The sequence below is a fragment of the Marmota marmota genome, unplaced genomic scaffold (assembly GCF_001458135.2).
Source record: "Marmota marmota marmota unplaced genomic scaffold, marMar, whole genome shotgun sequence".
In the NCBI taxonomy this organism is placed as follows: domain Eukaryota; kingdom Metazoa; phylum Chordata; class Mammalia; order Rodentia; family Sciuridae; genus Marmota; species Marmota marmota.
In genome coordinates this window covers 1,914,808-1,942,630 of record NW_025999929.1, presented here as the reverse complement: position 1 = coordinate 1,942,630, position 27,823 = coordinate 1,914,808, and the positions used below count along the sequence as shown (strand labels likewise).

Here is a 27,823-nt window from a genome sequence, read left to right as displayed (position 1 = left end):
TATATATACACACACACACACACATATATATATATATATGACTGTATGACCAATGTGATTCCACAACATGTACAATCAAAACAATGAGAAATTATGCCCCATTGAGAAATTATGTATGAAATGTCAAAGTGCATAATGCTTTCTACTGTTATGTATAACTAATTAAAACAAATAAAAAATATCCTTTGAAAAATACATTGTCTATTACTGCTGCATTGCTTATTCACCATCTCCTTGCTTTGCCCTTCATTCAGCCCCCTTACTCTCAAACTGGCATAGTTTTAAATTTAAAAACCTTTCGGTACTGAGTTGGAGATTATCCTGAAAGATCCCAAACTATTAAATTAATAGCAATGAATGGAGAGATAAGCAAAACTAATGGCAAAGTTTAAGTTTTGTGACAGAGGTTTAGAGTCATCATGATTCTGAAGTCTCAGAAGATCATTCCAGCTTCCCACATTTTATTTTTATACTTATAGTGTTCATTTATGTAACAACTATCTTCATGTAGAAGTTTGCATATAAGCTATTAATGCAAGTTTGTGACTATGAAGCACCCCATTCGTAGGAGCTTAAGGCATTTTTCTTAGCTATTTAACTCTTAATATATGTTTTATGCTCTCATCAAACAAGTGAAAGTCTAAATTTCACAGGGAAAGTAAGTTTAGAAGCCTCATGAGTTGTCTGTGTTGCTACACAGTGTCAATGGTGGGGTTATACTTTATGCATATTATACCAGTCCAAACTGCAGTGGTGCTGCCCTGGGTAGTTAATCTGGAAAGAACTATGAGTATTTGTTTTTAGGTAGAGAAAGCAGTTAACAACCTCTCATTTGACATAAGTAGATTCCCAGGGAAGGTCATTTTCTCAATCACAGACAACATCATTTATAGATTACCTGTGATTCAAGACCTTGTCGTATTGTAATAAATCTTAAAGGAAAGCAGTGTTCTTTTAAATAAAAGTAATGTTGAAACTTGAAATTATAGGCCCTCACTAGGACCATTTTTCAAACTGTCATAAACATGCCACTGTATGAAGCTGAACTTTGTGCATCATGAAGTCATGGAGGAACAAAGTTGTTCCACTTATAATGTGGAAAGGTGCCATTTCCCCAAATCCACCCATGCCCAGGTGCAAATTCTGACTTGCCCATCTTCCTCCAAGGTAGATTTCAAGACAAGTGAACTTCTACCTGCTTTCAGTTTTGGAAGACCCCAGTTTTCATAGTCACCTCTTTCTTCCCTGCCCCATACCCTCTTCACTGAACTTGTGTGTTTCTCAGCTGCATTCCTAGAGCTGTATTAGATGGCTGGAGTTGAAGGGGACACCTGTTGTCACAAAATGCATTCATTCTTTTGGCATCTGTTCCTGATGTGAGTCTTCTAATTGCCTTTTACAAAGACTAGTGCTTTTCTTCACCCTTGTAGTTGGGGTTTTGCTGACTGGACATCCTATTACCAGAATTATATTTAATTCTTTTTCAAACCTGTTCTTCTTTCATTTTGGCCTATTTTTAAAAAATGATTTATTGGTTTTAGCTTATGTTCTTTTTCTCCTGGGTCCCTTTGAGATCCAGTGTTCAAGAGGTATATTATAAAGTAATTATCTAAATGCTATCTTATTTTCATTTCTTCTGGGTAGAATCTTCCTTAATTGTAGATCTTATTGGCTCTTGTTCTTAACATAAATATTTGCTTTTATAAAATTTGATTTGTGGATTGGGGGGATAGTTCAGATGTAGAGCACTTGCCTAGCATGTATAAGGCCCTGGGTCCAATTCCCAGACCAAGAAGAAAAAAAAAATTATTTACAAATCTATATTAAGCAGGAGCCCTAACTTGCCCCCTCCCTTTCCTGTATTGTTAATGGTTCTGTGGTTATCACCACCGAGTCTCTAGGGTAGTCTGGTTCAGAACCAGTTCTATCCTGGGGGCTTAGAGTTTCTATACATCTCTGAGACTGGAAATCTTAACAGGTCTGTCCAATTGCCAAACTACCAGGCATCTTAGAGCAGATCCTCACTTGAATGCTTGATTGAGGACACTTGCCTCTGTTTTTAAACACTTGGCTTTATATCCAAACATGAAGAGCTAGGCACAGTGGTATTCACCTGTTGTCTCAACTACTTGGAAAGCTAGGTAGGAAGGTTGCTTGAGCCTAGGACTCTGGGGCCAGGCTAGGCAACATAGTGAGACTCCATCTCAAAAATAAGTAAGTAAATAAATAAATACCCTTTTTAAAAGTCATGGTTTCAAGCTGTCAGAAGCAGCTTCATCTTTTCCTCTTCCTTTCATGCTTTGGGATGGTCTGCCTTAGCCCTTAGTTTGAAGCAGCAAGCCTGGCTCAAAACATCCACCTCACAAAGCACTTTGAGCCCTATTATCCTTTACCCACCTCTGCCAACTCCAGCCTGTAATGCCAACGGGTTTGCAGCTTGAGCTCCACTTTCTAAGTTTTCTGATTCAGTATCTTCTGTTGTTTTTCCTAGGCCTACACAACCGTATCTTTTTTAGTTTTCTCTTTTGAATTACATAGTTGTTGTGCTTAGAGTGGCAGTGATGGGGGTTGTGGACTTAAAATATGACAACATAGTTACCATGTTGACTTCAGTTATATAAAATGAGATGTTTGAACTCCTCCGAAAGCTCTGGAGAGCCATGGCACTTTAAAAAGAGTTGGAACCCACTGGACTGTACATTTTAGAAATTTAATTTAGGTAGCACAGAGGATAGATTGTAGAAAAAGCCAGGTTGATGCCAGGAGAACTGCTCCCTGTAGGGCAAAGGGTCATGAGTGACCCATGGTGTTAAGAGGGGGGTGTATAAAGGATATTAGAGTCCCTAGGAGTAATGCAGTGCCGTGTACTGAGCAGGGTGTTTGTTGATGCCTGGAGGTCTTCCCATCTTCAGTGCTGGTGATTGTGCTTCTTATTATGTTACTCTCTAGCTGTTTTGAATATTGAATTTTAGTTTTCTTACCTCTCCTGATCCTCAAATTAGTGTACTTGCATGTAGAAAAATTAGGCCTGGAAAGAACTTTCATATTTAGGAGGAGGAACTTGATACTTAGGGTCATTCCTTTGCCTGTTGGCTAATGGGGAAAATAAAGGTAAGAGCCATAGAATTTTAGTTAAAATTGGCATAAATAACTTCCTGTGTCAGTTTTTTCTTGTTTCTCATTCATCAGTTACATATAATGCTAACATCTTTTTCCTATCTGATGGAATTACTGTCATAGAGAATTATTATTTTTTTGGCTTAAGGTTCTAATTTTTGGTGGGTTTTTGTTTGGTTTGGTTTTCTTCTCTTTTTTTAATTGATTTTTTTAAAAAAATGATAGCAGAATGCATTACAATTCTTATTACACATATACAGCACATTTTTTTATATTTCTGGTTGTATATAAAGTATGTTGACACCAATTCATGTCTTCATACATGTACTTTGGATAATGATGTCTATAACATTCCACCATCCTTGCTACTTCAACTTGGATAGTGATTATTTTCCCCTTTTACTTTGCAATTAATTTCTTTTCCTCATTTCCTCTGTTTGCCTACAGTGCAGTAGGTACATGTGTCTTTCACTTTCAACCTCTGGTCCTCAGGGCCTGCTTGCCTCATATCAATTTACAGATTCTAAAGAAGTAGATACTGGCCTATATTGCAGCAGTGTAATTACAAGAAATGTGCAAAAGAAAGTAAGATATATAACCTGTTCCATGTGACCTGTGTTTTTCTATAAGATTTAAATATTTGAATTATACAGCAATTTCAGTGTAAAAACGAACTTGAAAACACAATTTATTTTTTTTCCATTTTGCAATTGTGTGATCAATACCTTTTCATATACTTTTTGTTGTTATAGATCTTTAAAATCAATGTTGAATGTTACTAAACGTTGATACTAAAAGCATTAATAATCATTTACTATACCAATATTGTTTTTCTCTTTGTTGTACTTGCATTGGGTTTGCTACATCACTGCTGTGGAAATGATTCCTGAGAAATCAAATATGGAATTTAGAAAAAGAAATCTAGAGAGGAAGGAGCAATTTTGAAATCACTGTTTTCCCTGAGGATATCAAAATATTCTTCTCCTATTTATTCATTTCCTAAAGAAATATTGCTGAATGCCGACCATGTGCTAGGCACTGGGTGAGACACGTACATGAAGATGAACAAGTTAGGAGATAACACCCTGTTAGTAACTTATCGTCTAAAGTTTATGGTTTCTTTTATACATTATTTGTTTCTACATAGACTGATTTCTACCTAGTGGAGCAGATTAAGTAAATTGTTCTTCAAGTATCACTCAGTTGATGACGGATCTCTTGCTAACTTAGTATTTAATCAGTCTTAAAGGAAGGGTTTGCCTTTGGTCGAATCTTCTGGACTCTAAAGAACTGGTCTGTGAAAAAAAAAAAAAAGAACTGGTCTATGTTCTTTCTCTTCATATTCTCTGGTTTGTGAAATTTAACCCTCTCTCCATATGATAGCTGTTTTGTTTCCTTGAACTTTTTCCTTACATCCTAGATATAAACATATTTTATTCTTCAAGTTCCAGTTGACTTTCTTAAAGTGCAGTCTCCAGGATCCTATGGTTTCCCAGGGGTAAGAGCCTCTGGCTTCTGCAATAGGACACTGCCTTGTGCTCTTTTTGCTCTGTTCTTCTTGGCAAGACTCTACATTTTCTTGGCTTTCATCATCAAACCAAAGTCTTTAGGAAACCCTGAGGATATTTAGAATTTTGAGGATATGAGTCCAGTGAATTTTTTTCCTTGCTCTCTTGTTTTATATTTTTTGAGTTTTTTTTTAAATTTTAATTTTTTATATATGACAACAGGATGCATTATAATTCATATTACACATATAGGGCACAATTTTTCATATCTCTGGTTGTATACAAAGTAGGGAGTCACATCCTTTTTGTCTTCATACATGTACTTAAGGTAATGATGACCATCGCATTCCACTGTCTTTCCTACCCCTATGCCCCCTCCCTTCCCTTTGCCCCTTTGCCCTAGCTAGAGTTCATTTAAACTACCCCAACCCATAGCATATTATGGATCAGGATCCTTAAATCAGGGAAATCATTTGGCATTTGGTTTTTTGGGATTGGCTAATTTTACTCAGCGTTATATTTTCCATCTCCATCCATTTACCTGCAAATGCCATGATTTTATTCTCTTTTAATGCTGAATAATATTCCATTGTGTATATATTACCACATTTTCTTTATCCATTCATCTACTGAAGGACATCTTGGTTCCACAGTTTAGCTATTGTGTGTGAATTGTGCTGCTATAAACATTGATGTGGCGTGTCTCTATACTATGTTGTTTTTAAGTCCTTTGGGTATAGACCAAGGAGTGGGATAGCAGGGTCAAATGGTGGTTCCATTCCCAGTTTTCCAAAGATTCTCCATACTGCTTTCCATATTGGCTGTACCAATTTGCAGTCCCACCAGCAATGTATGAGTGTGCCTTTTCCCCCACATCTTCGCCAACACTTATTGTTGTTTGTATTCATAATAGCTGCCATTCTGACTGGAGTGAGATGGAATCTTAGAGTAGTTTTGATTTGCGTTTCTCTAATTCCTAGAGCTGTTGGACATTTTTAAAATATATTTCTTGATTGGTTGTATATTCTGAGAAGTCTCTGTTCAGTTCCTTGGCCCCATTTATTGATTGGGTTATTTGTGGGTTTTTTTTTGTTGTTGTTGTTGTTAAGGTTTTTGAGTTCTTTATATATTCTAGAGATTAGTGCTCTATCTGACGTGCTTATGGTAAGAATTTGTTCCCAATTAGAAGGCTCTCTATTTGCCACACTGATTGTTTCTTTTGCTAAGAAGAAGCTTTTTAGTTTGAATCCATCCCATTTATTGATTCTTGATGTTAATTCTAGCGCTATAGGAGTCTTATAAAGGAAGTTGGGGCCTATTTTTTCTTCTAATAGATGCAGTCTCTATTATGGAGATTTGGGCCTACTTTTTCTTCTACTAGATGCAGTGTCTCTGGTTTAATTCCTAGGTCCTTTATCCATTTTGAGTTGAGTTTTGTGCATGGTAAGAGACAGAGGTTTAATTTCATTTTGTTGCATGTGGATTTCCAACTTTTCCTGTACCATTTCTTAAAGAGGCTATCTTTATATTTTTGGCGCCTTTGTCAAATAGAAAATAACTGCAATTATATGGGTTAGTCTCTGTGTCCTCTATTCTGTACCATTGTTCTACAAGTCTATTTTTGTGTCAATACCAAGCTGGTTTTGCTACTGTTGCTCTGTAGTATAGTTCAAAGTCTGGTATAGTGATGCCACCTGCTTCACTCTTCTTGCTAAGGATTGCTTTACCTATTCTAGTCTCTTATTTTTCCAGATGAATTTCTTGACTGCTTTTTCTGTTTCTATGAGGAATGTCATTGTGATTGGAATTGCATTAAATCTCTATAGTGCTTTTGGAGGTATGGTCATTTTGACAATATTAATTCTACCTATCCAAGAACAAGCTAGATCTTTTCATCTTCTAAGGTGTTCTTTAATTTCTTTCATTAGTTTACTAATTCTAGAAGTTTTCTGATGGAATTTTTTGGGTCTTATAGGAATAGAATCATATCATCGGCAAATAGTATTAATTTGAGTTTTTCTTTACCTGTCCATATCCATTTAATTTCTTTCATCTGTCTAATTGCATTGGCAAGTGTTTCAACAACTATGTTAAATAGAATTAGTTAGAGAGGGCATCCCTGTCTTGTTCCAGTTTTTAGAGGGAATGCTCTGAATTTTTCTCCATTTAGAATGATGTTGGCCTGGGGCTTAGCATAGATAGCTTTTATGATGTTGAGATATGTTCATGCTCTCCCTAATTTTTCTAGTGTTTTGAACATGAAGGGATGCTATATTTTGTTGAATGCTTTTTCTGCATCAATTGACATGATCATATGGTTCTTATCTTTAAGTTTATTGATGTGATGAATTGCATTTATTGATTTCCGTATGTTGAACCAACCTTGCATCCCGGAGTGAACCCCACTTGATCATGGTGTGCTATCTTTTTGATATGCTTTTATTTGATTTGCCAGAATTTTATTGAGAATTTTTGCATCTAAGTTCATTAGAGATATTGGTCTGAAGTTTTTTGTTTTTTTTTTTTTTTTTTTAATGNTGGGTTAGTGTTAGGTTTAGGGATAGTGCAAGGATTAAATTTAGGGTTAGGTTTGGGGTAAGGGATAGGACTTGGTTTCGGTTTATAGTTAGGGTTAAAGCTAGGGTTGGGGCTCACATTAGGGCTAAATTTTGGGTAACATTAGTGCTAGTATTAGGGATACAGCTAATGTTAGAACTAGAATTATGATTAGGCGTAATTTTAGGGATACGGTTAGGGCTAAGCCTAGTTTAATGGTTAGGTTTAAGTTCACAGTGATATTTTGAGCTAGCGTTAGTGTTAGGTTCATTAGTATGATATTGGTCTGAAGTTTTTTCGGTTTTTTTTTTTTTTTTTTTTTTTTAATGTGTCTTTGCCTGGTTTTGGAATCAGGGTGATATTGGCCCCATAGAATGAGTTTGGAAATGCTCCCTCTTTTTCTATTTCCTGAAACAAATTGAAGAGTATTGGTATTAGTTCTTCTTTAAAGATCTTGTTGAACTCGGCTATGTATCCATCCAGTCCTGGGTTTTTCTTGGTTGGTAGGCTTCTGATGGCATCTTCTATTGTCTTTTGAAATTGATCTGTTTAGTCTGGGGTTGTGCCTCAGTGGCAGAGTGTTTGCCTCTTACATGTGAGGTGTTGGGTTCAATCCTCAGACCACATAAAAGTAAATTAACAAAATAAAGATATTGGGTTCATATATAACTAAAAAATTTTTTAAAAAGGAAATTGATCTGTTTAAATTGTATATATCATCCTGATTTAATCTGGGCAAATCACATGACTCTAGAAATTTGTGGATGCCTTCAACATTTTCTATTTTATTGGAGTACAAGTTTTCAAAATAATTTCTAATTATCTTCTGTATGTCTGTAGTGTCTGTTGTGATATTTCCTTTTTCATATGTATGTTAGTAATTTGAGTTTTCTGTTTCCTTCTCTTTGTTAGCATGGCTAAGGGTCTGTCAATTTTATTTATTTTTCAAAGAGCCAACTTTTTGTTTTGTTAATTTTTTCAGTTGTTTCTCTTGTTTCAATTTCATTGATTTTAGCTTTGATTTTAATTATATCCTGTCTTCTGCTTTTGGTGTAGATTTATTCTTCTTTTTCTAGGGCTTTTTGATGTGATGTTAAGTCATTTATTTGTTGACTTTTTCTTCTTTTAAGGAATGAACTCCATTCAGTGAACTTTCCTCTTAGAACTGCTTTCATAGTGTCCCAGAGATTTCAATATGTTGTGTCTGTGTTCTCATTCACCTCTTAAATTTTTTTAATCTCCTCCTTGATGTCTTCTGTAACCCATTGTTCATTCAATAGCATATTATTTAATCTCCAGGTGTTGGAGTAGCTTTTTTTAATCATTGATTTCTAATTTCATTCCATTATGATCTGATAGAATGCAGGGTAGTATCTCTACATTTTAATATTTGCTAAGATTTGCTTTGTGGAATAAGATATGATCTACTTTAGAAAAGAATCCATGTGTCTCTGAGAAGAAAGTGTATTCTCTCGTTGAAGGATGAAATATTCTGTATATGTCAGTTAAATCTAAGTTATTGATTGTATTATTGAGTTTTATAGTTTTGTTGTTCAGCTTTTGTTTGGAAGAGCTATTCAGTCATGAAAGAGATATGATAAAGTTACCCAAAATTATTGTGTTGTGGTCTGTTTGACTTTTGAACTTGAGAATATTTTGTTTGATGAATGTAAATGCTCAATTGTTTGGGGCATATATATTTATAATTGTTATGTCTTGTTGGTGTATGGTTCCCTTGAGCAGTATGTAGTGTTCTTCTTTATCCCTTTTGATTAACTTTGGCCTGAAGTGTATTTATTTGATATGAGATGGAAACCTCTGCTTACTTCCACAGTCCATGTGAGTGGTGTGATTTTTCCCAACCTTTACCTTCAATCTGTAGATGTCTTTTCCTATGAGATGAGTCTCTTGGAGGCAGTATATTTTTATATTGTTGGGTCTTTCTTTTGAGACATGATTTGTATTCCTAGCCATTTTTGTTGATTTTTGGTATTTTACTTGACTTGGTTTCTCCTCTTATTTTCCTTTAGAGTAATACCTCCGTCTGCTGATTTTCATCATTGTTTTTCTTTTCCTCTTTATGGAATATTTTGCCAAGGTTGTTCTGGCAGGCTTTCTAGTTGTAAATTCTTTTATCTTTTGTTTCTCATGGAAGGTTTTTATTTCATCTTCAAATCTAAAGCTTAATTTTGCTGGATGTAAGGTTCTTAGTTAGCATCCTTTTCTTTTAGAGCTTGGTATATATTATTCCATGATCTCCTGGCTTTGAGGTTCTGGGTTGAAAAATCTGAGTTACTGATTGGTCTGCCCCTATATGTGATCTGATTCCTCTCTCTTGCTGCTTTTAAGATTCTATCCTTATTCTGTATGCTAGGCATTTTTATTATAATGTAACTTGGTGTAGATCTGTTGTAATTTTGTACATTTGGTGTCCTGTAAGCCTCTTGTATTTGGTTTTCCAATTCATTCTTTGTGCTTGGGAAATTTTCTGATATTATCTCATTAAAGAGATTGTGCATTCCTTTGGTTTGAAACTCTGTGCCTCCCTCTATCTCAATAACTCTTAGATTTTGTCTTTTGATGTTGTCCCATAATTCTTGGATGTTCAGTTCATGGTTTCTTACTATCTTCATTGTGTGGTCAACTTTATTTTGCACATTGTATACTTTGTCTTCATTATCTGACATTCTTTCTTTCTAGTCTGTTGGTTATGCTTTCTATTGAGTTTTTTATTTGGTTTATTGTTTCCTTCATTTCAAGAATTTCTTACTTTTTTTTTCAGAGTCTCAATCTTTTTCTTGAAATAATCTTTTGCTACCTGTATTTGCTCTTATCTCTTTGTTGCAGTGATCAAATTTTGCCTGTATTTGCTCATTTTAGGTCATTCTTTATTTTGCAGATTATTTTAATTATGAACATTCTGAACTCCTTCTCTGACATTTCAGCAACTTTGCTTTCCACATTGTAGTATCCTGGTTTGTTTTGGGTACTTTCCTCCCTTGTTTTTTCATGTTGTCTATGTGTTTTCCTTTCTTGCAGTGTGGGTCTGATATTATAGTTTCTTCCCTATATTCTTGTAGTACCTGTGCAGATTGTCTGTTCCTCACCTTGATGTTGGATTTCCAGACCCTGTTGGTGTGTCCGACAATGTATGCTACTGCAACTAAAGGTGGTGGTGGCAATAGCTGAGATAACTTGAGATAATAGTGGAGCTGCCCAAGATAAATGCAGTGTCTTACAGAGATGGGGCTGAAAGGGTGGGCCTCACACTCTCTTTGTGATGCCTGCTCTGAGATGCAGCTACTTCTAGGCCTGGTCTGTTGTCAACAAGGTAGGGGCTACTCTGTGGGGGAAGGCTATGGCAATGTTGGCAGTGTCCCAAGATGGAAGTGGGTTAGTCTTGGGCTTCCAGGTTGGGGGGTGGGGCATGGCGAACTGGAACCTTCCCTGGGCCTGGGTCCTGTGGAAGTCAGTGTTGGCAGATCTGGGCTGGGCCTGAGCTCCCACTGTAGTCTGCTGGTAGGAAGAGGAGGTCCTGTGCCAGAGCTCTATGCTGGAGCTCTGGCAGGTGTCTGCCGGTGGGGATGCTCTCTTGTTTTAATTCCAACCCATTCTCTTCAAATTCTCCAATTTGAAGTGTCCTGCCATTTTTCAAACACGTTGTATCACACTATGAGACCTTGCAGTATATAATTTCTGATTTGACTTCACACGTTTCTGGAAAAACAGTGGAACTTTGGAAATTTTCATTGTTTACTCCCTTTCCCATATTGTTTCCAAAACATGGAATAAAGACCATCTTTAAACTAGTCACTGACAGGATCTGTTTTTTATATTTTGCCCTTCTAGCTTGCATATTTTTATTCCTGCTTTTAGTTTTCTGTGAATTTCTACTTTTGGGGGGGTTGGGGACTGCTAAGGATGATGTGGGAACCTGTTATTGATGATTAGGAGACAGGATTTTCTCCTATTTCAGAATGACTTTGATTTCTTCCTTTCTTTTTCTTTTCTTTTCTTCTTTCTTTCTTTCTTTTGTTTTTTAATTTTCTGATGCTGGGGATGGAACTTGGGGGCACTCTGATTTATTTCTTAACTGTACATTGTTGTGGTATTTGTCAAGGCCTGTGATAATGTTGGTGATTATATCCACAGTTTTCTCCCTCACTCTCTCCTGCCCTTATGCTGTTTTAATCCCTAAAGATATTTGCAAAAATAGCATGCACTCTTTGATTCCCACTGAGCCATTTGACTTTCTGCCATGGTGTTATCTCTATTCATTGATTCTTTTCATAGCCATAGACTTTCCTAGATTTTTCACTATGGACAAGACAGCCAGCAATGGCCTAGGGATTTGAGTTTACTCACAGTGTGACTGTGAACTAGCTTTTTATGGACCAAAATCACATTAATAACCTGTTGATATTTTTGTCATAGTACATTGAGTTCTCCTGTATCACTCATGACTTCTTGAATGCCAATCAGACTGGTGATTCGTCTGATTTCCAGTTTGTCTTAGATCTAGAATAGCTCTAAATTTACTGCTTTTCCTGCCTGTTTCTAAAGGGAGTTTGAAAATTGGAACCTGCTTTTGTCTTCTGCTGCAAGTAGAGACAGAATTCTAGCTTTCTCTTTTTTGGGCTTCTGCATCCCTCCTGTACCCACATTTCCCACATTTCTCTCTATATCTGATTGCTCTTTTATTGACCTAGAATTCCTGCCCTTGAATCCTACCCTGTTCTTTCTTGAATACAATTTTAATTTTATTCCATTTTGATGAAGGTCTTTTTTGTTATTTCCTCTCATTTGCTTGCCATTTTGTCCCACTGTTCTTGTTTCTTTTGAACTCCTAGTTTTTCTTTTCAGGACTTTTGTGATGGTGTGGATATGAGGCACCCACCCCTCTTCCCTACCAATGCTTCTGTGTTAATGCAGGAAGAATCATTCAGAGGTAAAATGATCAGATTATGAGAGCTGTAATCTAATCAGTGGATTAATCCATTTGATGGATTAATAATTTGAATGGATCACTGGGTGGTGCCTGTAGGTAGACAAGGTGGAACTGCAGGAAGTGGGTCACTATGGGTGTGCCTTGGGGATTATATATGTTATCCATGGATCCTCCTTCTCTTTGTTTTCTGAATGCCATGACCTGAACAACTTCCCTCAGCCATGCCCATTGCCAGGATGTTCTGCCTCATCTTGGACCCAGAGCAATGGAACCAGCTGACCATGGACTGAATCTCTGAATCTGTGAACCCAAAATAAATGTTTCCTCCTCTAAGTTGTTCTTGTCAGGTATTTTGGTCACAGTGATTAAAGCAGACTAATACATTTTCAATAAAATATTTTCTAAAAAAACTTCTTGGTCTCTCATGTGGGAGTTATTTATTATAAAAGGACTTTTGTACATTTCTCCCTCTTTATATTTCTTCTGATTATCTATATACTGTTTTAGAAAGAGCAAGGTCAAGAGAAGTGGAAGCAAGAAAGGAGAGAGAATGCCTGTTACCTACATAATTTACTGTTACTTGGTCTCTCTCATACTGTGACCTATAATCATTGGCATAAGCCAGTTTCTTCAAAGGTCAAAACCACCCTAAAGCAAGTTACTTTTTCTGCCTAGGGGTGTTAGCTGTACTTCTGTCTTAGAGAATCCTTCCATGTGAATTGTTGAAACCTCCACTCTTACAACATCAGGCCATGTTTTGGCTTCTTAGACTCATTCAACCTTTTAGCAATTTCTCATTTTTGTTCTTTTTTGTCTACTGAATAAAGAATGACAAACTACTGAGGTACTAAGTTTATTGTTCTGTTCCCACTTTAATGTTACAGTACTGGTCATTACAATTGTACTTTTAGGAGTCATAAAAGGAAAGTAGAACTTCATAATAACAGTGAGGAATATAAGGTAATTGTTGTGTTTCACTTCCCTTATGCCCAACTGAAGTGACTTTTCATTAGTTTGTATGGAGAGCACCCCAAATTACCATAATCTGAATGATAATATTCTGTAGTCATCTGTAAGATTGTCTTCAATGAATATTTTTAACCCTTTGGTTTGATATTTCAAGGCCTTTGGCTTAATATCCCCGACACAGTGAACCCTCCAGTCCCACTTGTGCAATTACCCTGTGCCGGCAGAGAACTTGGGAACATTAGCCTATCTTGGTATGTATGATCAGGATCCTTCAGAAGAATAAAGTTGTTAAATCACATAAGGTATTTCAAAGCCAGTTTGATTGTTCACTTTCTGATTTAGATTAATGTCTTAGGGTACTTGTGTGCTTTTTTTTTTTTTTTTTTTTTTTTTTTTTTTTTTTTTTGATGTGGGGTCTTATGACATTGCCCAACCTGGCCTAGAGATTGATCACCTCCTCCCTCAGTTCCTGGAGTAGTTGGTTTATAGGCACACAACACCATGCCTGGCTACTTTTGTACTTTCATTGTAAGTACTGGCTACTTATGATACTTTGTCATTGAGGTCCAGAATCTCATAATTCCAACTATAGAGCAATAGAAATGTAAAAATAATGTGTTCGTGCTATATACATCCAGAACTAAAAATGGCTGATGAAAGCTTTTGAATATGGTTGGATGTGCGTTTTAAGAGACTTAGGAGGTTTTCTTTTTTAATCACATTCCAAAATTACTGAAACGTTGTTACTACTGCTCATTGTAGAACAGATAGGCTTAACCTTTTCTTTCTTTCCTTTCCTTGCCCTGGGTTCCTTCAACAACCTGGCAAGACCCACGTCTATTCTTAGAATTATGTTTTTAAAGTATAAAGCAAAGCACTTAGCATTACAGAGGAAACTAACTCTCTTATTGTGTTAATATTGCATATTTAAAAGACTGGTTTGTGATGCAGTAATGTGCTGCAATAAGTTATAGAGTCTGTATGGTCCTCATCACCACTGGCACTTCAGAGCAGTGAGGGACACAAATGAAACTTGGAGCCATGTCCTTATATAGAATTCATGATAGATTTCCCTGTATTTATCACCAACTGATGAACCTATGTGAAATGAACAGAGAATAGATGTCTGACCATTGGAGTCACAAGGTATCATTAAGTTTTTTTTATAAAACTGAGAATTTAGTTTAATATTTGTTTTAAATTAATGAAAATAATTTTTTGATTTTAAATATCTGTTTCAAACTTAATATTTGTTTTGAGAAAACACTTTAGGAAAGATTTAAAGGAATGGGACCAGAGAGTCTTAGAAAATGTAAAAGTAGCAAGAAATTGTGACCAAAGAGTTATCATTGAATTGGAGAAAAAAACCTAGTCCCAGCATCTTAGAAATAAAGAGTCATAAACTCAATGAATGCTCTTGAGCCACTAATCTTCTTTGTGGTATCAGTAAATAAGAGAAGCCAACAGTTTAAGTAAGGTATTACAGTGAGGTTGGCCTTCTGGAGCAGGAATTAAGCCCTTATTTAAAAACAAAACAAAACAAAAAAACATATGGAATGTTTTAGAATAGAGTACCCTATGTCCTTTATACTCTCGTTAGTAAGAATTTCAATTCCCTTTTATGGCTAAGAATGGAAACTCATATAAATACTCAACATTGAACAAATATTTTTTGTCCTCCTGTATCCTGAGCAGTAGGCACAAAAGATGTAAAACTCTGGCCTCACAGTGTGGGGAGCAGGCCAACAGACAACTGCAGTGTGACTTTGAGTCCTTGAAGCATGGTGTCTTCTGGGGTTGTTACCTTGTCTTATATAATGGAAGTTATGTTTCCCTATGAGAACCCTTATTCTACTTTGGGTATTTCAAAATACTTAATGGGAAGTACATCTTAATTTACCTTTGAGCATATAAAGACAAAGAAAGATATCACATGTGTTTAGTCTGGCTGGAATTCATCACTTTGGTAGAGTAACAACCTTATGATTGGTTGATGTTCCAAACTGTAATTATAAATGTTTTTGAACGAAAATATAATTGCAATAGGTAATGAAAAAATCCTATAAAGTTGGGTTTATAGAGTGAGGAATAATACTTTTTGAACTAAATAGACTTGGGCTGGGCTGGGGGCCACTGGAGTGGAGGCTTGAAATCTCTACTGAAAGATGAGACTCAGAGTAATGACACTACCCTCTGCTTCAGAGGCAATGTTGGGTACAGAGGCCCCTGAACAAACTATGGATTTGCAGAGATAGACTATTTCAGAATAGCCTCTGCTTTCATGTATGTAAATACAGGACTTTTTATTTCTGAACAGTGGCCAGTGCATTTTTCCCCATTTTGCTCGTGTTGATCCCCCACCCTCTATTAAAATAGCTCACATCCCTACATCTCTACTTCCTCATGTGACCATCTCCTCCATGAGCCCATCCTTGATTTGTCCTTGTCATCTGACTCTCCTTTTAGTCTGTCTGGGTGCACACACTCTGCAGCCCTCTCACCCTGCCTCTGTCAGTTGCTGTAACATCTTTTTGTAGCTTCTTGATAGCTCTTTCTCATCTGCACCCAGAAGGCAGAGGCAGGGCAGCAGGGAGGATGAGGTTCTGTTTCTTTTCACCTTTGTGTTTTCTATACTCAGGCCCTGTTGCCCACGTGTGGTAAGGCAGCACCTTTTTAGATGCCCTCCTTTCTTGCCAAGCTAGACTCTCACCTGCCTGACTCTGCCCAGCATTGGAAAAACAGATTTGCATCTGGCCCCGGCTGCTAAGTAAATTGTCAGCTCTGCTGGACTCCTGCTAACAGGGAAAGACTAATTCAGGATGGAAAGCAATGTTTTATTGTTGCTCTCTTTGATTAATAACTTTCACCCACAGAGGAGCAGTAAACAGTGCTGCTGCTTGTGTGGTCTTAGGCATTTCCAGCTCCTGGGTATCTTGAGCCTCCTCATGTGTCTTCAGATCAAATGTTAGAGGAAGCCTTTTTCTGGTCTCTGGTTATCTTTTACCACATTTAGTTCTTTTGCAGACAAGTCTTTTTCTGATATGACATTTGTAGTCAGAAAACATGGCTTATTCATTGAGATTTTAAATTGTAATTTTCTCCATATGTAAAATTTGTTGTCTTATTGTGTAATGAGGTACTTCAGTGCTTCATTCAAATAAAATTCCCTAGTACCTTCTCTCTGCAACAGACACTCTTCTTTGTTGTAGGAAAAACAAGAAAAAGAAAGAAATAAGCAAAGCTCCTATCTGCAATGAGCTTACAGGCTGGCCTGACACAGGAGGATAGGGGTACTGGAATGTGGGGAGTGCTGTGAGGTGGCACTGGCCTGGGGAGAATGGGATGAAAGCACTTGTTCTAGGTGGCCAGCTTCAGAAAGGACTCTGGAGAAAGAAAGAGAAGTGTAGGCAAAATATCCCAAACAGATGGAGGAGCAAAAGGCCCAAGCCCTCAGGCAGTGCTGGTGTGAATGGAGGTAGGTTGGAAATCAGGCCTGGAGGCCAAATCCCCAGGGGGCTGTACCAAGGAACCTTAAGGGTTTGGAGAGGCAAACAAAGTATGCTATAAGTAATTTTTCCCTTCTTTAAATTCCTCCCTTCATTCTGTGTGTTGTTTCAGCTGAAAGCCTGCAAACAATTCATCACTTTGTGAGGCAGTTCTCTCTTACTGTGCTTGAATTTCTTTTGTTACTTAATTATTATTCATATATTTCCCCAATTCATTTATACTTTAGAAGGCAATGATTTTATTAGCATTTGTGGAATGAATGTATACCATATTTAATTTATATGTAAACAGAACTTTTTTTCAAATGTCTTTTCATTTAAAAATTTTAGATGCTTTTTGACTTGGTGCAATCCTAGGAAATATCCCTGACAGATAATAGTGAAGGCCCCTGCCCCAGTAAATTTACAGTCGAGAGCGTAAGGGTCGTGGAAGTTGGTGTGTGTGTGTGTTTCTTTTAGTTTGCCTTAGCTTTTGCTTTTAGTAGATTTCAGAATTTTAAAAATATATATTCGTATGGGTGTTTAGAAGTAAAAGTATTCTGTGTGAAGAGAAACTACAAGGGAACTTTAGGAAGATCTGGTAAACCACTTTCACTGGGCACCTCTTGGCTGGAGCTATTTCCCTCACACTAGATTCCAAAGTGGAGTCCCACATGAAAATTTAGCACAGTTGTACTTCTTGAGGTCCCTATTTCTGCCACAATAAAAGAGTTCAATGAAGAAATTATGCAGGATAATGGCCTGGACAGATAGAGGTGACAAGCATTGAGTTGTTCTAGAGGGAGTAACAGACATGAAGGAGGGGAAAAGAGGTAATGAAGAGCTCATGCGTACAGTGCAGGGATAGCCAGGATAAGGGCTCAAGGCAGGAAAAAGCTGGCACAACTGTGAGGACACTGGGTAGCCAGAGAGGCTGGGTCACTAGTGAGAAAAGAGAATAGTACTTGAGGGACCAGGTAGAGGGGTGTAACTGAAATGGTGGAGGCTGTTGTGTTAGTTGCTGTTAAATGTGATGGTGATCTACATGAGGGAGCTTGTCTGGAAGTGATGAGAAAAGCTAATTTTTTCTGTGAATATACAAGACAAATGATCAGGGAGTTGGCTGGGAGTTGAGCCCTTGGAGCCAACTGCACAACAATATTGAGATGGCAATTTGGTTTTATGACACATATAGAGAAGGTGGGTAGAAAGAGAAAAGGCTCTACACTGAATCCTGTTGCTGGAGCAGAGATGTTGGGTACCATGGGGACAGCACCAGAGCCTGAAGAGTTGCTTCCAAGGAAGGGGGAAGACACCTGGAAGAATGTGAAGACCCAGCAGCCAAGGGAAGAAGATATTTCTAGAAAGGGAATTAGGCATTATTTTGTAGGCTGGGGTAAAAACCCAAAACCAAAATGGTTTTGATGGGGTTTTTTTGTTTGTTTGTTTTTTAAAATCAGTCTTGATTTCTTCATCAGTGAACAATAAAAAATAAATTTATTAGCAATTTATTAAATGCATTTATTTAAATAATATATTTCATTAATTTATTTATGTATACTCAATGTTTTAAAATATTTTTTATTAACTAAATTTTCATGTCTCTAAAAATGCAGCTCTTTTTTTGTAACTAGAAACATACTCCATAATTACCCTGTGGCTCAGATGGTCCCCAGTTTAGGATTTTTCAACTTTTTAGTGGTGCAAAAGCATTATACATTCAGTAGAAATGATACTTTGAATTTTGAATTTGGATCTCTTCTCTGGCTAGTGATATGTGGTCCCATCCTCTCTCCATGCTGGGCAGTGGCATCGGCTACAGCTCTCAGTCAGCCCCACATGGTCACCAGGGGAAACAACCCACACTCCACAGTGTCCTGTGTAGCTCAGCCAGAGTGTTCAGTGTATTAAATGTGTTTTTGACTTAAGATGGTGTACTGGGATGTAATCCCATCATAAGTCGAGAGCATCTACACTGAGAGGACACAGAAACCAATAATAAAATTTTTAAATAATCCACTTGGCTCTCAGATATTACTGACTTAGTTTAGGCATTGGAGAGCACTTTATGTTAAGGACCAGATAATAAATATTTTCAGTTTTGTGAGAAATACAAATTTTAGGTAACAGCTATTTAACTCTGTGGTCATACCACCAAAACAGCCATGGAAAATGTGTAAAGGACTGAATGTGGCTGTATCTCATGAAACTTTTAATTCCCCAATAGGCAGCTGGCCATATTCAGCCAGTGGGCTGTAACTCCATGAGCTCTCAAAGTTTTAAGGATCATAACCTTTAGGAGTTGATAAAACTATAAAGTACTGTTTTGATTTTTTTTTAAAAAAGGAAATTACTCAATTTGATACTTTATGTTTTAAAAAAACTTTGTAAACTATTAGATTTTTGTCAGTCTTATCCTCCAAAATTTTGATTATGTAATGTATGCTGTATTCTTGATGTAGTCAAAATTTGTAGACAGACTGCTACCCCCACCACACCACCTTCTGCCTCATCTGCTAGCTTCAGCCTAACTGCTTTAAATCCTTTGCTATGAGTATGTCCTCTGAATAATGAATTTCTTAAGTTCCTAAGATTAATGGGACATGTTTTTTACCCTGAATATCATGTAGATATGTAATATATACAACATAGATCACATTCACCATGAGTAAAATATGCTACTCTACCTCTTACTATAACTTCTTTGTCCCACTTTAAGTGCTTATCTGTTTTTAGGATTAAATAATCTATTCACAGAAACTATTGTGTGTTATGTCTGCCCCATATGGACCTAAGTAAAACTGGCTTGTTTTCTTGTAGCTATTGATATCTCCAGTCTTGAGGTCTTCTCAGTTCTCTGTTCTTTCAACATAGGGCCATTGCTTTTCCTGAGAACAAAACAGCCCATCATCTAGACCATTCAACCATGAAATAATAGCCTTTCCAACAAATGGTGCTGGGACAACTGGGTATCCATCTAGAAACAGTGAAGTTGGACCCCCAAACCATATACAAAACTTCACTCAAATAGATTGTAGAAATAAATATGAGAGACAGAAATATAAAACATTGAGAATAAAACACAGAGGTAAAATCTTCATGATCTTGAGTTAAGCAAAGTGTTTGTAAATATGACACCAAAAATATAAATGATGAAATACAAAGTATATTTTTTTGCTTCACTGGCCACCATTAAGAAAATGGATAGACAACCTTCACAGTGGGAGGAAAAGATTGCAAGTTATATATCTGATAAGGGACCTGTATCCACTCAATAATGAAAAGACAAATGGCCCAATTTAAAAATGGGCAAAGGATTCAAATACACATTTTTAAAGAACGCATATAGATGGCCAATAAACATATGAAAAGATGCTCAATATCATTAGTCATCAGGAAAATGCATATCAAAACCACAATTAGATACCACTTTAAACCACTAGCATGACTATAATCAAAAAGACAAACCACAACAAGTTTTGGTTAGGATGTGGAGAAATTAGAACCCTTAGTCACTGCTGGTGAGAATGAAATGGTGTGGGCACTTTGGAAAACAGCCTGGCAACTCCATTCATTCGTGTGTGTGTGTGTGTGTGTGTTTGTGTGTGTGTAATGAATCTCCAAAAGAAATGAAAGCATTACATTAAAGAAGCCAGTCACAAAAGCCCACCTCTTGTATGGTTCCATTTTTAGGAAATGTCCCCAGTAACTAGAGACATTTTATAAAGACAGAAAATAGATTAGTGGCTGTCTGGGTTGGAGTGGGAATTAAGGGCTGGGTAGTGATTGCTATTGGGTACAGAGTTTCTTTTCTGGGGTGATGAAAATGTTCTGGAATTAGATGTTAATGATGATTGCATAATGTTGCGATTATACTAAAACCACTGAACCATAAACTTTAAAATGGTGAATTTTATGGTATGTAAATTATGTCTCAATAAACTATTATTTAAAAAAAATAAAATGGCCTTCAATTTGCCTTTGTGGCTTTGAAAGATTAGGGTGAGACATAGCTTTTCTTTCTTGTTTCAACCTGAGCTTTGCTCACAAGCCTAGATGACATGAATTTAGTAGACTTGGTTGAGTCCCTAGTGAGCAATTTCCCAGTTGCCCAAGTAATCCTGTGTTCAGGCCACAGCTTCTGCTCAGGGGCCACTCAGGACCAAGAAACAAAAAGTGCTGTTGGCCTCAGTGAGAAGTTTCGTAGTGTGAAGATTGAGGGCATTCACAAAGCAGTGAATAGTGACAAAGACTTATTATTTTAGAACATTTAATATTAGGTTAACTTGTTTATTAAGTGTAGAGATGACTTAAGAAAGTGTATCAGTCAAATGTATTTTTAAAAAACGTAAAGAACTGAAAGATTCTCAAGATTCTCTAAGAAGTCAATTCATATGTATATTAGTATATTGCTGAATGCACTGTGCCTTATAATAAAAACATATACAATCAATCAACAAATATATGAAAAATGTTCATCATCACTAGATATTAGAGAATTGCAAATCAAAACCACTCTAAGATTTCATCTCACTCCAATCAGAATGGCAGCTATTATGAAAAATAAGTGTTGGCGAGGATGTGGGGAAAAAGGCACACTCATACATTGCTGGAGGCATTGCAAATTGGTGCAGCCAATATGGGAAGCAGTATAGAGATTCCTTGGAAAACTGGGAATGGAACCACCATTTGACCCAGCTATCTCACTCCTCGGTCTATTTCCAAAGGACTTAAAAACAGCATACTACAGGGACACAGCCACATCAATGTTTATAGCAGCACAATTCACACACAATAGCTAACCTGTGGAATCAACCTAGATGCCCTTCAGTAGATTAATGGATAAAAAATAAAATAAAAATAAATGTGACATATATACATAATGAATATTACTAATCATAAAAGAGAATAAAATCATGGCATTTGCAGGTAAATGGATGCAGTTGGAAAGATAATGCTAAGTGAAGTTAGCCAATCCCCCCAAAACAAATGCCAAATGTTTTCTCTGATATAAGGTGACTCATAGTGGGGTAGGGAGAGGGAGCGTGGGAGGAATAGACGAACTCTAGATAGGGCAGAGGGGTAGGAGGGAAAGGGAGGGTGCAGAGGGTTAGCAATGATGATGGAATGTGATGGACATCATTATCCAAAGTACATGTATGAAGACATGACTTGGTGTGAACATACTTTATATACAAACAGATATGAAAAATTATGTTCTATATGTGTAATAAGAATTGTGGTGTATTCCGCTTCATGTATTTAAAAAATAAAAGCAATTTTAAAAAAAGAAGTGAAACGTTAAAAAAATTACATATGCTTGCAAAATAATACAAAGTCATTCTTGCTTCTTAGTTTAGAGAAAACAAAACAGTCCATTTAAAAATCAACTGTATTCTAAAGCACATGTTCTCAATCTTCTCAGTGCAAAATAATCAATTGGAACTCATTAGAAATGTGAAAAATATGAGCCACGCTCAAGAAATTAGTCCAAACTGAATTTTAAAGGAACATCTTCTAGGAGCAGAGCTTTGCCTTGTGATAAGTAGTGCCCCAGGGCTTCAACCTAGAATGGGATGTTAATATAAGGGTGGTTAAACTGTTCTTCACATTACCATAGGTAATGAGTGGGTATTAAAATATTTTTCCAGCCATTTGATATTAGAAGTAGACGACATCCACACTCTTATTGCTATGCTGTTTGAAAACGATGGTGTTTCCTCACCCACATGATGCTTCACAGTGTATGAAACTGTAGTCTTCCTCACCCTACTGATTTGGCCACATCTCTGCCCTCTCTTTCCAGATTTCTTTTGACTTAGCTGAGTATACTGCAGATGTTGATGGGATTGGCACTTTGCGGCTTTTGGATGCAATTAAGACCTGTGGCCTTATCAACTCTGTGAAGTTCTATCAGGCCTCAACAAGTGAGCTTTATGGGAAAGTGCAAGAAATACCCCAGAAGGAAACTACCCCATTCTATCCTCGGTCGCCCTATGGTGAGAACCCATGTGTGCACTGCTGTCTGCCTGCAAGGCGAGCTCTGTGGGTGTGGGGGGCGTGTTTCTGCTCTGCTTTCATTCTGTTCATGTCTCACAGCTGAAGTCATTTGGGTGTGAGATTAACATTAAGATAGACTACAGTGACTAGACTTGTTGAGAAGCATACCTTTATACATTGCTAACTACAAGTATTTGCTGCAATTGCCTTCGGGGTAAAATTACCACCTCACTTCACCAATCTGTGTTCATTCAACCCTTCTATACAGATCACTTTAAAAGAAAAATTAGACCCAACATTATTCTTTTTCTAAACTTCTGAAATTGTGCTGAAGTGATAAGATTTCATGTTTTTTATGTCTCTCATAAAAGTTTTCCCCTGAACCCAAACCCTTAGGGAAAAAACATTACTATCACATTTAATATATTTGTAAAGACACTATTCATGAAAGACTTTAGTGATAAAATTTCAAAACATCTAAATGTTAAGATCCCCAATTTTTTTCCTTTCTAATTCTTTAAACCTAAAACCAACCAAACAAAAACTACCTAGAAAGGAGAATTTGATATATTGCAGTTGCACACAGTACAGTTGAAACAATTAGATGGTGAAAGAACAAACTGTGGCTATTACAAAAGTAGGAAATTATTAAATATTTCCTGGTGAACCTGATTAACTGGCATAGGAATTTTTTTTTTTCTTTTGGCTTTTGAGTCACATTTTTTGCTACTTTGAAACAAACTGTAATTTTTGTTCTTTAAGATAAGTGAAAATCCTTGTCTTTTATATTAAACTTAATTTGTTTTTAAAAAATTAATTCAACAGGGGCAGCAAAATTGTATGCTTATTGGATTGTGGTGAACTTCCGGGAGGCATATAATCTCTTTGCAGTGAATGGCATTCTCTTCAATCATGAGAGTCCCAGAAGAGGTCAGTAAATAATAATTGAAAAGAGAATTTTAGACTTTACCAGCAATTACCTTTTCATATGTTCTGTACCCTGTGAAAAATTTTACACTTAACCATTAGAAATGTCAGAAGTAATAAATGAAGAAGTATAAATCTGACCTTGTTTTCTTATCAGGTTTATGGGTCTTCTTTTTTTAATTCAACATTAAAAACTGGGCAGGGTTCCAGTTTTACCATTTTCATTAATAGGTCTTATCAAGCTTGTTTTCCAACTAAAATTTCCATGTGAATGCAAAGGAAAAAGGAGTAAACTAATGGTTCTTTCTGGAAGTCACTCCTGTTCACAAATAGACTCAAACAATTGGATACTTAGTGGTTTGGTTTGGTTTGTTTTTTACATTTCATGAAATAGACACCCAGAAATGGCTATGCTGTCAGAGTAAATTTTTAAAGAAATTTGAAATCAGTTCTTGTAGTTAGAAGCATCATCAGTTTCTTCTTTCAGAAAACCTTGTTTGTTTGTATCACCTTGTTTCCTTTTGTCATAGTTTTTGTGGAAGCTCTCTGTTCCCAGCATTAGGTTTTAAATAAGCTGTGCACTCCCATCTTACTTCTTGATATAGTGAAACACAAGAAATCCTAATCAAGCAAAGACACTCTTTACAAAGTAAAAATAGCTATCTAATCTCATTCTAAGAAGTTTTATTCAATTTCACTATCATTTAGTCTGATAGTCTGAGAATAAAAGCCCAGTGTTATGATTTGTTTCATATCCAGCAACTAGTAATGCTTATAATTTTTTTAGTGAAACTTTATGGCATTGTATAGCCACCTAATTAAACCATCAAGTCATGAAGAAAGATTAAAGTGACAGGTTTATAAAGTATCTTTAGCGTCAGTACACTTTTATTTTACAGTTGCTTAAGTTAAAAATCCCCATGATGGACTGTTAAAGCATAATATGCTAGCCTGTCATTTGTGTTGCCTAAGCAGCCAGAAGCATTTCTTTAATTAATTTGTGGTTCTGGATGTTGTGAGTAAGGGGAAAAGGAAAAGGGAGATCTTAGCTGTTCTTACCTGCAGCATCTGGTATGTGGGGTGTTCAAGGAATCTGTATAGTGAATGATAATCTCTGCCTCTTTTCTCACAGTCATGTTTATACACATTGTTTGGGTTTCTGTATTCTCCTTTTTAACTTTTCCTTCTAGGTGGATGGGGGACTAATTGTAAATCAGGATAGGGGAGGAAAAAGCATTCTTAGGTTTTAGAGTAAAAAGATGAATTTGAAGATAACCTCCCACCCCTGTTCTTTGTTTGCATCTCATAAGGAAAGCCTAATACTTGTACATTTGGGCTGGGAGTGTAACTTGATGGTAAAGTTCTTGCTTAGCATGTGAGGGTGTCAGGAGAGCAGAAGAATAACCATCCCCAGTAGCTCTGTGAGCAGTCCTTCAGAGATGTTCCATGTTTCTTCGGTCCTTTCCAAGAGGAGTTATCCTGTAGGTATTGTTCTGCAACTTGGGCTTCTCTTAAATGTTTGTTAAAAACTTGACTTTGTAGCACACACCATTTGTTTTATTACATATCTAGAAATCAGTGTTTTCCATATTTTTACTCCATTTATATAAGTAAATAATGCAGAAATATAGAGCTATATGTGAAACTGATGTTAATGCTTAATTTGATAAAATATCTAATTCCTAATATTTACACCATTTCTTTTTTTTATACTTAAATGAATTTTATTATATTCAGATAGTACTACAAACACCACTACATTCAAATTTAGGATATTTTCATGCCTTCTAAAAGAAGCCTGGTACCCACTCACAATTATTTCAGTGTTCCTCAAACTCCCAGTGCTAGGCAACAGCTAATCTACTTTCTTATAACATTTCTTGGAACTTAAAAATTAATTTTCATATTAAAAGTTAATCGGAAGCTAGGTGGAGTGGTAATTGCCTATAATCCTAATGACTCTGAAGGCTAAGGCAAGAGGATTGCAAGTTCAAGGCCAGCTTCAGCAGCTTAGGGAGACCCTAAGTAACTTAGTGAGATCCTAAGCAACTTAGTGAGACCCTGACTTAAAACAGAAAATAAAAAGGGCTGGGGAGGTGACTCAGTGGTTAAGAACTTCTGCATTCAATCCCTTGTACCAAAAAGAAAGAAAAGTAAAGTTAACCTAATGGCCAACACACGACCCTAGTCCCAGGGACTTAAAGAGGCTGAGGCAGGAAGACCATAAGTTGAAGGCCAGCCTCAGCAGCTTAGGGAGAACCTCAACAACTCAGTGGCTCTTTATCAAAATTTAATAAAAGGGAGGCAGGGCTCAGAATGAAGTTCGGTGGTACAGAACTCCTGAATTCATTCCCAATACCACAAAAATAAATAAGTAAATAAAAATAAAATAACAATTAGCCTGACAATAAGATTGTTCTTGAAGATTCATTGTTGTTTTCTGAGAAGATTTCTTTGCCAGACTGAGAACCTCTTAGTGGCAGGACTGTGTTGTATTCTTAAATCTCCAACTTCTAAAGCAGTGTCTGTCTGCTAATAAACATTCAGTGAAACTTTTTAAATGAATGAGTATCTTATGCTTCATTAAAACTTCACTGACTTGAAAGCTAGGTGGTTCGAATGAGAGAACAATAGAAATTTATAGGATAGTTTTAAAGAAATATTATTGTACTGATTTGAGATATATACTAGTTAAAGCTAAAAACTATTTTGAAATAATGATTAAGTTTGAACACTTTATAAACAGATACAATTTGTTTTTAATCATCTTAGTTTGTATACCTACAACTTGCTTTGAGATTTGTGAGTGAGTTTGTTTTCTTGAGCTTTTATACACAAGTCCTCTCAGGCCCTGTTATCACAGAGAATAAGCACTGCTTTTGCAAGATAGAGTGGTGGTAAACCTCAGTCTGTTCAAAGGTACAGTCACAAATGCCCAATTAGTAGAGCTCAAGTTAATGTTGTTTGGGGGGGCACATACACATTTTCTCTAATGAAAAATAATTGACAAGGTCATTGAGAATTTCTGACTTTAAAAAGCATGGAAGTGTTTTTTAATATATATATTTTTTAATTTTAGGTGGACACAATATCTTTATTTTTCATTTATGTGGTGCTGAGGATCTAACCCAGTGCCTCATACATGGTACAGGAGCACTCTACCACTGAGACACAATTCCAGCCCCGGAAGTATTTTTAATATAAAATATTCTAGACCAGAGATTGGCAAATTATGGCTTATAGGCCAAATTCAATCCACTGAGTTATTTTTTGGTAGATAAAGTTTTATTGGAACACAGGCTCATTCGTTTACATGTCATCAATGCCTGTAGTCTGCAAAGCCTGAAATATTTACTGTCTGGGTGTTTAAGAAAACATTTGCTTGTCCCAGCCATAGATAGATCTTCAACATCCAAGAAACTTTCAGTTAAGTTTATTGTGGGTTTCTCCCAAAGAAGTAAGGTAGACTTTTATATAGATTTCCAACAAATGTTAAAGTCAAAGAGTTAATAAGGACAGCCTTCAGCTGAATTTCAGAAGTATTTTGGTCAGTTGGGGTTCTGATGTCCTTCACTGCTGTACTTGAGTGGCCACGTGCTCTAAAGGAAAGCTAATTGTCAGGGAGTTATGGAGCCAAAGGAGCTAGTCCTGACTAGAGTTCTGCAGCTTAGCTCTTCACAGCAACCCCAGGTCCTTAGCTTTGACATTTTCTCGTTTTCTCTTAGTCTCTTGTCCATTCCAATCTTTTGGGGGTTCTATTTCTTTTTTCTTCTTTTTATTTAAGACTTTATTTAGAATTAATGTCTTTTATCCATTCCCATCCTTCTGTATTTTCTTTCTTTTTAAAAAACTTTATTTATGTAGACATTCTTTTAAAGTGTATTTACAGTGTTATGAGAACTTTATAATGCATCTGTAAATGATTGCGATCACCTTGCACTTGCGTAGAATGAACAGTTGGAATCATTGATCTAGGTAAGAAAGCCAGTGATCCAGTGACCTGACCTCTGTATCCCTAAGTCAGCTGTCTATTCACTCTTTCAGAGAGCAACACTACCAATGTTCCATGCTTTAGGCTTACTCTGCATAAGATGCAGACACATTAGTAATAGAGTCTACAGGGAACTGAATAATACTTAAAATTATTTTAAAACTATATTCTGTAAGGCTTGCAAATGTATGCTTTGTGAGTAAATATTACTATGTATTACATACTGACCTTTATAGATATTAACAAGGTTCTCTTATTCATAAGCATTAAGTTTTTTTAAAATAAAGAATATACTATTTATTAATTCAAAGGATTTTTCATG

At 36.4% G+C, this 27,823-nt stretch overlaps 1 protein-coding gene across 1 annotated transcript in view; it reads left to right on the top strand.

Moving 5' to 3' along the window:
* The window catches only part of Gmds (GDP-mannose 4,6-dehydratase), a 624,102-nt gene that overhangs the window by 262,836 nt on the left and 333,443 nt on the right, over window positions 1-27,823 (top strand). The window contains exons 6-7 of the mRNA XM_048800496.1: window positions 22,390-22,582; window positions 23,409-23,513. Coding sequence (XP_048656453.1) covers window positions 22,390-22,582; window positions 23,409-23,513 — 298 coding nt within the window. The remainder of the gene's footprint in view (window positions 1-22,389; window positions 22,583-23,408; window positions 23,514-27,823) is intronic.